General features: G+C 48.0%; 2 protein-coding genes across 5 annotated transcripts; one reads left to right on the forward strand and one right to left on the reverse strand.

The window, feature by feature from the left end:
• Nucleotides 1–313: 313 nt before the first annotated feature.
• Nucleotides 314–5,617, forward strand: XBP1 (X-box binding protein 1). 3 transcript variants are annotated; one of them, XM_074159390.1, is made up of 5 exons: nt 314–566; nt 652–748; nt 828–956; nt 1,560–1,714; nt 2,288–5,617. In XM_074159390.1, the coding sequence occupies exons 1-5, from the start codon at nt 367–369 to the stop codon at nt 2,505–2,507; spliced, it is 801 nt and encodes a 266-aa protein (XP_074015491.1). In that variant the 5' UTR covers nt 314–366; the 3' UTR covers nt 2,508–5,617. The 3 variants fall into 3 exon arrangements, with proteins under 3 accessions (XP_074015491.1, XP_074015490.1, XP_074015492.1); XM_074159389.1 differs by having other exon boundaries at nt 367–566; nt 828–970; nt 1,612–1,714; nt 2,288–4,081; XM_074159391.1 differs by having other exon boundaries at nt 367–566; nt 1,569–1,714; nt 2,288–4,081.
• Nucleotides 5,265–12,953, reverse strand: CCDC117 (coiled-coil domain containing 117). Of its 2 annotated transcripts, none has more exons than XM_074159393.1 (6): nt 12,889–12,953; nt 12,301–12,635; nt 11,517–11,567; nt 10,886–11,119; nt 9,371–9,508; nt 5,265–8,282 (listed from the first exon to the last, which is right to left on the reverse strand). In XM_074159393.1, the coding sequence occupies exons 2-6, from the start codon at nt 12,630–12,632 to the stop codon at nt 8,030–8,032; spliced, it is 1,008 nt and encodes a 335-aa protein (XP_074015494.1). In that variant the 5' UTR covers nt 12,633–12,635; nt 12,889–12,953; the 3' UTR covers nt 5,265–8,029. The 2 variants fall into 2 exon arrangements, with proteins under 2 accessions (XP_074015494.1, XP_074015493.1); XM_074159392.1 differs by having other exon boundaries at nt 12,301–12,638.
• Nucleotides 12,954–13,126: the final 173 nt, after the last annotated feature.

Consider the following 13,126-nt stretch of genomic DNA (forward strand, 5'->3'; position numbering starts at 1 on the left):
AGGAGGCTATCGGCCCCCTTGGCCACCAGGGCTCATCGCCGCCTCAGGGGGAATCCGTTGCCCACCAGGCCCAGCCGCCCCGGGCCGCCCCGAGGTGCCCGCGCCCCTGCCCGCCGCGGTGACCCCGCCCTCCGCCGCGCGCGGCCACCTCACCAGCCCCAACCCCCTCGTCTGATGCAACTCGCTTCCCCCCTTGCTTCCAGCCGCGGAGCCAATCAGCGGCGAGTCAGGGAGCAGCGTCACTCCGTCCCGGCCAATGAGGAAGAGCCACGATCGGTAGAAATCCGGGCGGGGCCGCGGGGGGCTCAGTCGGCCGCAGCCGTGGCGCCGGGCAGCGTCTCCGCTCCGCTCCCCTCCGCGCCAGCCATGGCAGCGCTGCCCGGGGCCGCGGCCCCGCGCCTGCTCCTCATCCCCGGCAAAGCGGCCGAGCCCACCGCCGGCGCCAGCCGCCATCTCTCCGTTGTCCTGCCGGCAGGAGCCGGCTCCCCGGGCCTGGAGGCCCCGCAGCCGGCCCGCAAGCGGCAGCGGCTCACCCACCTCAGCCCGGAGGAGAAGGCGCTGCGCAGGTGAGTGGGGCCCGGCGGCGGGGTGGAGGGAAAGGGGGACACGCACACTCACACGCAGCGCCCTGACGGCCTCCCTGCCCCGCAGGAAGCTGAAGAACCGTGTGGCGGCCCAGAGCGCCCGCGACAGGAAGAAGGCGCGGATGGTGGAGCTGGAGCAGCAGGTGGTGGAGCTGGAGGAGGAGGTAAGGGGCTGGGGGGAGCCGGGGAAGGGGGGGCGGCCGGCGCCGCGGCTTCCCCTCCCTGCCTCACGGTTCTCCCCAGAACCAGAAGCTGCTGCTGGAGAACCGGCTCCTGCGGGAAAAGACGTGTAACCTCGCCCTGGAGAACCAGGAGCTTCGCTGCCGCCTGGGTTTGGATGCTCTCAAGACAGAGGAGGCGAGCGAGCCCAAGGTGAGCCGTCTGCCGTGCTGTCGCCATTGTTCTGCCGAGAAAGTGCCTGCGTGGCCAAAGTCACCTGCCAAGAGGTGACAGCCTGGTGGTGGGCGGGAGGAGGGACCCCCCAGCCACGGTTGGAACGGCCCTGCCCTGCAGAGGGACACTGCGTGGGCCAGGAACAGGCTTGTCCTCCAAATGGAGGCTTTCCCACAGACCACATGGACACTGAGCCCAAAGTGGGTGCCACTGGTGGTGTGGGAGGTGGCGAGCTGACTAGTTCCAAGCTGTTTAAAGATTATTTCATCTGCTGTTCTACGTTATGTTCTAGAAATGAAGTAGTAACTGTTAAATCACGTGTGCCTGTCTCAAACAGGAGGTATAGAGGAGGGGGTCAGGCTCTCATTTAAAAGTGGTGAGCAAAACAAATCTGCAAATGTATAGAAGTTTGAGCCGACTTTGGAAGTGGTCTTACGGTCAGGTTCCCACTGCACAAGCAAGTGGAGAATCTGATGTTGGGAGCCTCTGCAGGAAGAGCATGATTTTCAGGGTTATGTACTGGCTGCCGTTAACACTTGTGGTGACTGTTTTTTTTTTTTTTTTTTTTTTTCCTCGGTGAAGGAATCACAGGTGGATGAGATTAGATTGGTGACCGGGTCCGCTGAGTCCGCAGCACTCAGACTACGTGTTCCTCTGCAGCAGGTGCAGGCCCAGCCGTCACCAGTTCTGATAGCTTCCACATGGATTCTGATGGCAGTGATTCTTCAGACTCAGAGGTGAGTGTCCACCCCCATCCAAAATGTCCGTGACATTCAGAAGCACTGTGGGTTTAAGACCGGTATCGTAACTTCTTGGTGGAAAGTCACTCGCTGACTTTCCATAGTTGGCTTGTTTTCCAAGGCATGGAATGCCGTACCTGTGGGTCAGAGCAGCTGTGTTGGGCTGTATCCAGTGAGTACAGGAGTTCGTGTAACTTGAACAAGTCCAGTTTCCTTAAAATCATAGAGAACATTGCTGTAAGAGTTAATAGACCGATTCAGGCAAAAGTGTACAAATAGCAAAAGCGTTTTGTGCTTTTACTGTTGTTGAAAACAAACTTATTTGGCTGATGTGCTGGCACGTAGCAAAGCTTTTTGAACTTAAAGCCTGTTGCTTATGAATGACACAGAATTTCTAAAAGATAAGTAATTGCTGTAACTGTCCTGATAGTGGTGGTCTCGATAGAACTCCTAGTTCTGTGATCACATCAGCATCTTTTAATTTCCAGATGAGGGTTAGTAGAAGCTGTGACTGATGTTTTCCTGTAGGAGTAGCGGGCTGCCCTTCTAAACCAGGGTTTTGTTCTGCAGTCTGATCTCCTGCTGGGCTTTCTGGACAGTCTGGACCCAGAGATGTTTCTCAGATACACTGATCCAGTGTCAACGTGCCTGGAGAAGCTGGAGGAAGACATCTGTGGAGAAACAAATTCCATACCAGCCTCCCCCTCTCCCTCTTTGGGGTCCTCATCAGCTAAGCTGGAGGCCATTAATGAACTCATACGGTTTGATCACGTGTACACAAAGCCCCTGATACTGGAGATTCCTGTGAAAATGGGCGACCAAACCAATACCAATATGTTAGTGAAAATTGAAGAAGTATCTCTCCCTCCATCCGAAGACAAAGCCACCCCTGAGGTCCCAGTGTCTGTGAAGGAGGAACCCGTAGACAGCTTCATGCCCGAACTGGGCATCTCTCATCTGCTCTCCTCTCACGGTAGCCTCGCAGCCTCGAGCTATCTGGATGCCTGTAGTGACTCTGGGTATGAAGGATCCCTGTCGCCTTTCAGTGACATGTCCTCTCCGCTTGATGCTGACCACGCGTGGGAGGACAGCTTTGCCAACGAACTCTTTCCCCAGCTCATCAGTGTCTAACCCAGTACTGTTAAATCCCCAGGGATGACTGTCCTGGCCGGATAACAGGATATGCCCCTTTGGAGGGGGTGTGTGGGGTGGGAAATCAAGAGTATTCAGAAAAAGTGTTGCTCATTTCAACCCATGCTTGTAGATGGAGTGATGGCCAGTGCCTTTCTCCTGGTAGGAAAAAGCCCAGGCTGTCCTGTCCTCCCCCTGCCAGTGTTGGCTTATGAGGGAGGAAAAGTTGTTTCCCAGTAATTTGGCTTTCTACATGAACCTGAAAACGTTCATTTTGTTTTCCATTTAAAATAATTTTAACACCGAAACCCTGCAGTGGGATGTTCCCCTATAAACAACTGGGTTAAAACCTAAGCAGTCTGTGAGTCCTACAGATTTCTGTGTAAATGCTTGTTTTTCCATTTGCTATGTAGACTTGCTTTCTGCATTTAATATTTAACTGTATCGGTGCAATTAAAGTGCAATGCAGCTCAGTGACCCTCTGTTACCTTGGATCTCAGCGGGGAGAGTATCAGGACTTGTGAGGAATTTGAAACTGTAGGAGTTTGAAGAGATGAGGTCTCTCGGTGTCTCATCCCTGTGTCACCTTAACGCCCTGGTCCAGCAGTGCTTCCCTGGTGGATGTAGCTGGGTGCTCGGGCGGTTTCTGGGAGCACTTGATGTTGCAGACTGAAGGCAGATGGGTTTGTACGAAGGCCAGAGCAAAGCCTGCAGCTCCCTCTCTGAATAAAATGGATGTGATACCTTCCTCTTGGCCAGCGGTGCAATTCACAGTGCTCGGTCCGAGTGAAGGAGGGTGTTTGTGGGGCAGTGTGGGACATACACGGTGTGGAAAAGGGGCAGATTCTGTGTTGCCACAGGAATTCCTGAAGCATGAAATTAACTGTGCAGGAGCCGATTTCAAATAGCACAGTAGGAATCTCTCCTCCTCATCCATTGTGGTATTAAAAGCCCTTGAATTGCAGTGACTGATAAGAAACTGAGAGTGAGAGCTGCTCCAGGTGTTTGCACAACTGTTCTTGGTTTAAGTGCTATTTCATGTTTTGCATTAATTTTTGACAAAAATAACGAGGGAGGGGAGGAAATGGGGGGTGGGACAGGAGGCTGTGCTGGTCACTAAGGAGGTGACAGGATGGCTCTGCATTACAAACCCCAGTAACGCGTTCTGTCTGGATAGCGGACAGCAGTAAAAACTACAGCTCTGCAACGTAACAAATGTAGATTAAAAGAATTAAACTTTAACTAATCTGAGAATAAATTGCTTTACTTTCAAGCTGGAAAACAGGGATGGCTGCAAGAGGACCCGTAGTACCTCAGAGATGATGTGAGTCCAAAAAGGCAATGGGCAAGTGAGAATTTGATCCACAGTTCTGCATTACTTTTGTCAGTATTATTGGAACCTAATATGAAATTTGAAAAAAGAATTCAAGTACAGCAGAAATAATGTAAGGAAAGGAAGAAGTTTCATTTCTTTAAAATTCATCTCTACGTTTTCTAGTCTAGAAGTTGAAGACAGTTTAGGGGGAGAAGTATGTGGTAACTGAAAGTAGCACCTGCAGAAGGGCTGATATTTCAGGCCCTACTGGCAGCAGGGGCCCAGCCCCCATGGTTCACAGGTCTGTTACATCTGTGTTTCATTAAATAAACCTGTGAAGGCAGAAGCCAGGCATCTGCTGGAGCTCACTGACAGAGACACAGGCTCTGGAACAATTACAAGCCCAGTTCCAAGTCCAAATTCTGTCCCTCCCCAGGGCTGGCTCTGTAAGGGACAGACCTGACTCCCATCCCTGAGCCTGGCACAACCCTAATGGGGCTGGGGAGAAGTATTTAAGGCTTATCTAAATCCACAGTACTATTTAGGCAACTCAAGGTTTGACTCAGCCTAGAAGCCTCGGGGGTTTTTGTTATTACTACTTCTTAATATAAGTCTGAGGTGCTGTTTTTCTTTCCTTCTGAAAGCAAAGGCAATGCTGATCCAGCACAGGCAGCTTTATGGCTGCTTGAAAAACTCTTGAATAGAAGGTGTTAAACAAAAGAGTGGAGTGTTACATTCCAGTTAAATAATTATTAAAATTTCAAACATTTCTTGGTTTCATACAGGACAGAGCAAGCCAGGCATTCTTTATTTTCCCCTGGAGTAAAATGAAAGACCTGAAAACACGAGTTGTAGCAACACCTTTTTCCTTTGTTAGAGGCCTTTGGTTGTGAAAATCTACAGCAACTCCTCAGGCTCCCTCTGCCCCGCTCCTGTCCCCATCGTGGAGGAAAGAAGTGAGGTGCCCTTGGGAAAAGCAGTTAAATTACAAGCCTTCTCAGGCCGGAAGAGTATTTTACCCTCCAGCTGAAGGACTGGACATACGCTCCCAAGATTTTCACTGGTATGAGGAATGAAACACAGCCATCTAAAAAATATTTTAGAAAATTTATTGAAAACTGACATACAAAGGGTGATTTGGTCCCAAGAGAAGACAGACCAGAATCAGATATTTCAAAATAAAGTTTTTCCTAATACTGCATCACATTTGCCATCCTGCTTGCAAACAGCATTAATAAAAGTCTTTTAAGGAAGCCAACGACAAATGAAACTCTTACAAATACAGAAGTTTGAAAACAGCCAGTAACTTGTTCTCCTTTACCCTCTCTCCAAAAGATCCCTGCAGCAAGAATCCAGCTCAGTGCTCCCACATACTCGATTCCTGCTCTACCCCACCCTTCTCCCCCCCAGGGCAGAAACAAATTATGAAAAAATTAAAATAGATATTTTTCTACAAAAGCAAATTTCTTGGACACAGTTTTTCCCTATCTCTTGGTCTGTGTCAACAGTCCACCGCTCGTGTTCCAGACAGCAGAGTAACGGGGGTCAGTGATGCTGCATTAGCATCAAACAACGACGAGGAAACACACCTCTGAAAGTCAACCTTTGGTACAAATATAACAGGCAAAAAGTGTGCTTAAAGGCCATCTACAAAAATGTCGTCTTCTGCAAATTTGATTTGCAATTTCTCATTTTTAAGAGGAAAAAACCTGCAGCTAGATTTGAGGGATTTAGGCCTCTCACAGTTTCCTACATCCTTTGTCGCAATTTCAGTGTTGCTGTGATGGTTTCATCAAGTTTTTGAATGTTTTTATCCTTTCAGTTTATTTAGGATTCAGAGCCATCAGATAAAACAGTTCCAACCTTGAACTTCCACTACAGTGCTGCAAGCTTAAAAACAGGTCATTATTTGGAGGGACCACGTTTTCTACCCACAGTGACTACAGCCGTCTCCAAACCACGTTGCTTTGCTTTACACTCAAGCAACACAGCGTGTCAAAGGCTGTAGATTTTAAGCACGTTCAGCGGCTTAATAACACATGAGAAATTTTACACAGTCCATGCAAAAGATTTCTAGCAGAGCCCAAAGTGAAATTAGACATCAAAGCAAGATAAAGCAAAGTTCTCCAATTCAGTAAAAATTCCAGAATGGTAAAGATATACACTGGTTTCCAAAGTAATACCTATTCCAATGTTGGAATGTTTTTAGTGAAGCTCTGAAATGTTTTAGCAAGAGACAGCGAATTTCACACGACCTTCGACGAGAGCAGCAAGATAGGATTTAACAAACAGGGGCATCTTCTGAACAAAGCTTCTGCTGTCGGCCAAAAGAAAAGAAGGGATGACTGCAAGGAGAGAAGCTTGATTTTAAACTATCGACTATGAGTTACTCAAGGGTAAAAAAAAAAAAATATCAGCACAAAGATTATCCATTAGCTGTGCAAAGGAAGAGTAGCTTTTCTTACGCCAACACCTGCATTACTCTCTACTTGCTCCTTAACGTTAGCAAGATGTCAAAAACAGCCTGGGATGCCAGGAGTTGGAACAGAACCTGTTACTTGGAAAGGAACTTCTTCCAAAGAGCCTCAATTCAGCTATCTCTGAGAAAGCTCAAGGACCCAAGAACAGAAGATGAGATTCTCTGCCTTGTTTAAGGGTTTAAAGCATAACTCGAACTTCCTTCGAGTACCATCGAGGAAAGGTACAAGCAGTAACTCATTGAGGATTGATTCCTCTTCTTTATGCCCTAAGCAGGGTACAAAATTCTTTTGGCATACATCTGTATAAACTATGGGACGTTATTTTAATGGCACATGTTCTGGCTTAAATTTTAAGTCTACATTCCCTCAGGAAGAAGACGAGCATCTTTTTTACTCCACCACCAATGCCAGCAAAGTTTGGGACTTGGTTACATAGAATAGTCAGTATTTGACCTTCTTTACACCAGAAAATCTGCTCCCCGTTATCTGATTTACTTACCATGTTTATCAAAATTAAAGGATGCCATTTATTTAATCAAAAGTTACACTGTCTTCAGCTGACTTTCCAACTCGCTGCACACAAAGAATCACGGCACGACGTAAGGTGTGGATCAATTGACTGAGAACCCCTTTTCTCCAGGCTTTGCATCATTTTGGGGAGGGGGAGCATCAAAACCCCACAAACACAATTTAGGAGCCAACGAACCAAAGATGCCTGAAGTTAGCAAATACCTTGCAAATCAGTAGCTGGTTTTACTTTCTACAAAGCAAGAGGCTTATGCTCTGCTGTAACGTTCCTTCCCTCCCACGCTGCAGAACGTGTAACTTCTGGATTTGAGTTCCCATCAAGTACAAACCAGCCACAGATGAAACAGTGTGAAAAGCTGTATTTCCACAGGCACTGCTTTTCTAGTGGTGATTAGAACTCAAAAGTATTTTTTCCTTTCCACACCTTTTTGTAATTCAGACTAACTGAGCATAGTATGTGCACCAAAGTCTTAATGGCTCAGTGAGTGAAAGAAGCGGCTTAAGCCACAGTTACATTCAACATTTGGATTTTATACTTTACCCAGGACAATTAAGAGGATATTTCACCACTAAGCAAGATGGAAAGCTACTTCCTTGTTCCAAAGCCTCTGAATTACCTTCTCAGTAAAAACAAGAATATTTAACAGACTGGAATACAGAAATCTCGGGGTTTTGGGTTTTTTTTCAGTTTCCTTAAGTTGTGTCTGGCCAATCCACATTCTTATGATTGTTAGTAGGAAAAACAAAAACAAATAATAAAACCTCAGATTCACACATCAAACCAGAAAGAAAGAAGGATTCAAAAAATAGCAATAAAACCCATCAGGAGCTCACCGCTTCCAGTCTAAATTCTGGCACTTACAACTCCATTTCTTCTTCTGCACACCCAGAGATTCCCACACTAGCATACGGATCTGGACACATGGCAGTCTGTTGGGATTCGGGGAATGTTTCAGTCTGTGGGTCAAAAGCAGCTCGGGATGTCGACTGCTTATCTTGACACCCTTCTGTACTCTGCTGCTGGAAGTCCTTATCAGAAACAGACTTCAGTTTATCTGTGAGAAATTCAGGAAGAGGTTTCCAAAGCACCAGCTCCATAGAAGGACGGCTCCTAGAAGGGATGGAGTCTCAGTTAGATTGAAGTTCTCCGATCACTATTAAACACAGAAGACCAGAAAGTACCTTCACCCTCTGTGCTAGTCTGGAACTGTATTCCAGAATCCACGTATCTTGTTCCTCTCCCTCCCCCCCACCATTATGTTTCTACTTCCTTAACCGTTCCATTACTCCTAGTTTTAACTCTGTATTTTCTTTCTTTTCTTTTGCACCAAACTTGATGACCACTGCTTCTTTGGGAAGCTCACATACATAAAAAGCAAGATAGAATCATAGAATTGTCCAGGTTGGGACAATTAAAGGGACCTTTAAGATCATCTAGTCCAACCATCAACCTAACCGATAAAAAACCATCACTAGACCATGTCTCTAAGCTCTGTGTCAACCCGGCTTTTAAATACCTCCAGGGATGGTGCCTCAACCACTGCCCCGGGCAGCCCATTCCAAGGCTTAAGAACCCTTTCCGTGTAAAAATTTTTCCTAATATCCAATCTGAACCTCCCCTGGCGCAGCTTGAGGCCATTTCCTCTTGTCCCATCCCCTGCGACTTGGGAGAAGAGACCAATCCCTGCTTCTCTACACCCTCCTTTCAGGGAGTTGTAGAGAGTGAGGTCTCCCCTCAGCCTCTGTTTCTCCAGGCTGAACACCCCCAGCTCCCTCAGCCGCTCCTCACAAGACTTGTGCTCCAGACCCCTCACCAGCTCCGCTGCCCTTCTCTGGACCTGCTCCAGCCCCTCAATGTCTTTTTTGTGGTGAGACAAAGAGGAGTGAGGGGCTCAAAACTGGACACAGCACTCGAGGTGGGGTCTCACCAGTGCCCAGTACTATAATGGTTTATTCAAGAAACTTCACTCTGTACAAATGAGGAGCACAAAACGGACAGCTTGATGACCAGTACAGTTACACTGAATTCTTTTTTACATCAGGATAGTTTTTCCTGGTTTTGACCAGCTGAATGGTCTGTTATACAACACTGGCTACATCATGCAGGAATTAAGGACATCTCCACAAACAAGAGACTGGGTCTCTCTTTTCATTTGCATGTGTTAGCTACATAGCAGCATGATTTCCTCCAGGACTTACATAGATTCTATTATTTTCTTTGTCAGGACTTCACCAAAATCCCTCTTCATCCCTTTCTTAAGGGTATCTGACAGGATAAGAGTGGGCAGATTGCTAACATTTCCATCAGCATGAACTTCCTCATCTTCATCAATTATCCTAGGAAGGGAGGGGGAAGAGGGAGATAAAGACTATTGAGCATACTGTTAACAGGCACATCCACTGTAGACTACAGTTCTATCCACATGCGCCGCGCTGTGCGGTGCGGGTATCTCTGACCCAGGCTGGGTACCAGAAGCAGCAGGGCCTCGTTAACACCAGTCTCTCGTGGGCCAGCACACCCTAAGAACGACTGTCACCACAGAAGCCGCTTGAGCGGCGAAGCCACTTCTGGTACCTGAGCTCATACACTAAGAGAAAATAAATAAATTCAGGGGAAAGTGTAGGATTCAGTCACATTCCAAGAGCGAGCCTCAGTTAGCTCCACCGGCTCAATTCCCCATACCTTAACTTTGAGAAATATTGAAAAGCTACCGAATACAGTTCTGAACCTTTAAAGGACTTTGCACCAATTTCTCAGAGATTAAAACGGCATAAAAAGTTGAATTATCTAGCACAAACTGGAGGTATCTCCTTTGGTTTTGGTAAACCTTTTACAGAAAATTTAGCAGTGTAGGTGGGAAGGATGGGGAACAATCCTCTGAGAGGTCCAAAGCAGACTTTGTAATGCAGATATAGCCAGATAACAAAGACAAATAGCACTACTCTGATTTACCCATGAAAAAAATAAAATAAGCTAACAGTACCTTGCTTCCCTTCACGCACCATCTATGGAGTAATCATCTAAAAAAAAATCTTGTTTTATCATTTATATAACTTTTGGCTTTTCTAACTGCAGTGGTCATTTTAGATATTTCAGAATACCAGCTCAACTGCAACCAACTGAAATATACACACAACATTCCCAGAAACCTTTCAAAGGCAAGAGTGCACAGTGCATTTATTAAAAGGTTGCAACAGACTGCCCATAGCCACCCCGACACCCCAATGTCAATCCAGCTGGTATTTAACAGCAAGACGAACCTCAGTCTTACTGTGTACGTGCAGAGAGATCTCTCTGGTTCACGCCAGTCTTTACGCTGATAAATTCACATCTAACTTAAGCATTTACAAGTATTGATTGCAGAACAAGTTGAAAAAAGCTGAGCTCAAGGCTGACCAGATAACAGCAGTAAATATTTGAGCTCCGGATACTCACAAAAGAGCATAAAACCCCATTATGGTATATATATACTGATGCCGCATAACGATTGTGAAAAGGTAGATATTTATTTAGCATCTCTAGCACCCTCAATTTCAGATCACAGTAACAGCCCCAAGACTCATAGGACCATAGGTCGCCTAAAAAGAAACCTCTTGAACAGAAGGTCCATCTCAGTAGCATTATGGCACTGCTAAGTGCTAGATTTAACCCTTCATGCCCACCAAAAAAGGGAAAAGCTCAGCAAAGCCAGTCTACTCAATCCCTGCATTTACCTGTCCTCAATTTCCTGAAGCTTCCTGCGAGCAACCTCGCATTGCTGTTCCCCCATTGTCTCATCCATTTCTTCACAGGGAATTTCTAACATGGCAGTTTCAGGACGGCTGCCACCATACTGACTTGCTACCTCCCCAGCTGCCTGCTGACCTGCACAGAGAATCCATTCTTCTGTGTTGGGATTCAAAGGGCAATTTTTGGCTCCTGTCAGTCTCTTCTTCCTCACAGGACAACTAGGAAACAAAATAAAAGTTTACAATTGTCAAAAGAGAGATGTGGCGTTCTACAGGAAAAAGTGTTATAGAAAGTCGTGTGCATTTCAACAGATTTCCAAACTACGGAAACACAACCTCCACAAAGAAAAATAAATCCACGTTGCTCTTATTAAAACGTGGCTACCCAGGCAAGAAAATCAGTGCTACACAATTAATTAGGTAAGTGAAACAGATTTGGGCTTATGTGCAATTCAGGGGAAGAGCTACAAATGGAAACAGTGTTAGAATTTCCTTTTCTTTGTATGTTGTAGGTGAGATGTGCTAAAATCTTGATAGAAAACAAGCAAATAGAAAGCTAAAAAAATAGAAAACAAATTAAGATTTTTCAGGCTATAAAAGACAAATTTAAATTTACCCTTCTGCCTCTTCTTCTAATTTATGCTTCTTTCCACAGCGAACGGAGACACTGCAAAACAAACACAAACGCTTATTTAGCTTCTAATGATATCTTCCAGTGGCACTGAGATTTTCAAATAATATTATCCTCCCTTTTAAAATCTCCCTTGCAGCCAAGAACAACAGTTGCAGTATGTCACCAGCTGTGAAGGGAGGGGAAGTTCTGGACAATAAATGACCACTTTTTTCCGAAGAAAGTCAAAGGCAGCTGTAATTACTCAGTTCTCCAAGCAGAATTCCATGCTGATTTCTCCTCCTTCACGTTATTTATTTTTTTTTCCACATGGGGCAAGGCCAGTTTTTGCTAAAATTCAAACGTTTCAAGCAGCAACACGTGATCCAGCTTCAGTCTCAACACGGTGTCTCGCAGTGACATACTCAAACATGACCAAGCAACAACATTTTGAGGGAGTAATTTTAAGTTTTCTGTGCTCACATAAGAGAAAGAGCAAGTAAGTTAAAAAAAAAAAATATACAAACTTAAAAGCATGTCACGATGTTGGTAAACTTAATCACATTTATTTCCTAAGAAGGAAGCCTAAAAGAAGGCTCCTTCATCTCCCACCAAGACACTCGAAGGCCGCAGGACGAGCACAATACAGTTCTGACACCGCACGAGCGAAACACCACTGAAAGGCAACAAATTATAACCCGTCTCGAAAAGGAAAACTTATTCCACAGGTCCAGCGCGGCTGACAGACCCGTCCCTCCCCTGTCCCGGCGGTAACCGGTGTGGCACTTACTGGCAGTGTCCCCGCGGCTGGGGCGGGCCCGGCGGCCGTGCCCCGCTGGTGAAGGAGCCCACCGGGGCCACCGTCAAGCCCTCGTTGTAACTTCCCAGCGCGGCCAGAGAGGCGACGTCGAAGCCGCTTTGCGGGTAGAGGCCGGAGGAGCCGCCGCCATCGGCGCCGTCGTTTGGGTTCCCTGCCATGATCAGCATGGGGGGCTGCAGGCGGTCGTGGCCCAGGCCCGGGGGCTGCGGCCCGTGGCGGTCGGGGGCGGCGGCCGGCGCCTGAGGGAACTCCACGGCGGGACCCGCGGGGATGCCCTGACAGGATCTGCCCAGCGCTGCCATTTCCTGCTGCCGGGGAGAAAGAGGACATCAACGCCGCCCCTCTGTCCGCACCACCGGCCCCCTGACGGGGAGGCCCGGGGCCGGCGCCGGCTCCCGGCCCGAGGCCGCCCTCCCGGCCCCAGGCGCTCCCTCAGGAGAGCGCGGTGCCCAGCGCCGCGGCGGCGCAGGTGGGGCGGCCCGGCGACACCGCCGGGGCCCGTCCCGTTCCGGTCCCAGAGCAGACAAACAGCCGCCCGCCCGCCCGCCGAGCACTCACCGCCGGGCCGGGCCGGGCCCGGAGCTGGACGACACCGCCAGAGCCCAGGTCCCTTCCAGGCCTTTCGCCGCGCTCGGAGAAGGCGGGCGCGGGCACTATGGGTGTTGTAGTCCCGGGCGGCGGCCCGCGGGGCGCGGCGGGAGCTGTAGTCCCGGGCGGGAAGCCGGAGCAGCCGTGGTGCCGCGGCGGCCATGGGGCAAGCAGGGACCCCCGGGACGGGGCGGGACGGGGCAGGGCT

The sequence above is a fragment of the Numenius arquata genome, chromosome 16 (genome assembly GCF_964106895.1).
Source record: "Numenius arquata chromosome 16, bNumArq3.hap1.1, whole genome shotgun sequence".
Lineage (NCBI taxonomy): Eukaryota > Metazoa > Chordata > Aves > Charadriiformes > Scolopacidae > Numenius > Numenius arquata.

What these genes read in the sequence shown, in the direction of transcription:
- XBP1 (XM_074159389.1), top strand. Translation starts at nt 367, where the DNA reads ATGGCAGCGCTGCCCGGGGCCGCGGCCCCGCGCCTGCTCCTCATCCCC. An exon ending in GAGGAGAAGGCGCTGCGCAG is followed by an intron (nt 567 to 651) that starts GTGAGTGGGGCC and finishes CCTGCCCCGCAG; the next exon opens with GAAGCTGAAGAACCGTGTGG. An exon ending in CCCAAGGTGAGCCGTCTGCC is followed by an intron (nt 971 to 1,611) that starts GTGCTGTCGCCA and finishes CTGAGTCCGCAG; the next exon opens with CACTCAGACTACGTGTTCCT.
- CCDC117 (XM_074159393.1), bottom strand. Translation starts at nt 12,632, where the DNA reads ATGGCAGCGCTGGGCAGATCCTGTCAGGGCATCCCCGCGGGTCCCGCC. An exon ending in CAGCCGCGGGGACACTGCCA is followed by an intron (nt 11,568 to 12,300) that starts GTAAGTGCCACA and finishes TTTGTTTTGCAG; the next exon opens with TGTCTCCGTTCGCTGTGGAA. An exon ending in CTTCAGGAAATTGAGGACAG is followed by an intron (nt 9,509 to 10,885) that starts GTAAATGCAGGG and finishes CTCCCTTCCTAG; the next exon opens with GATAATTGATGAAGATGAGG.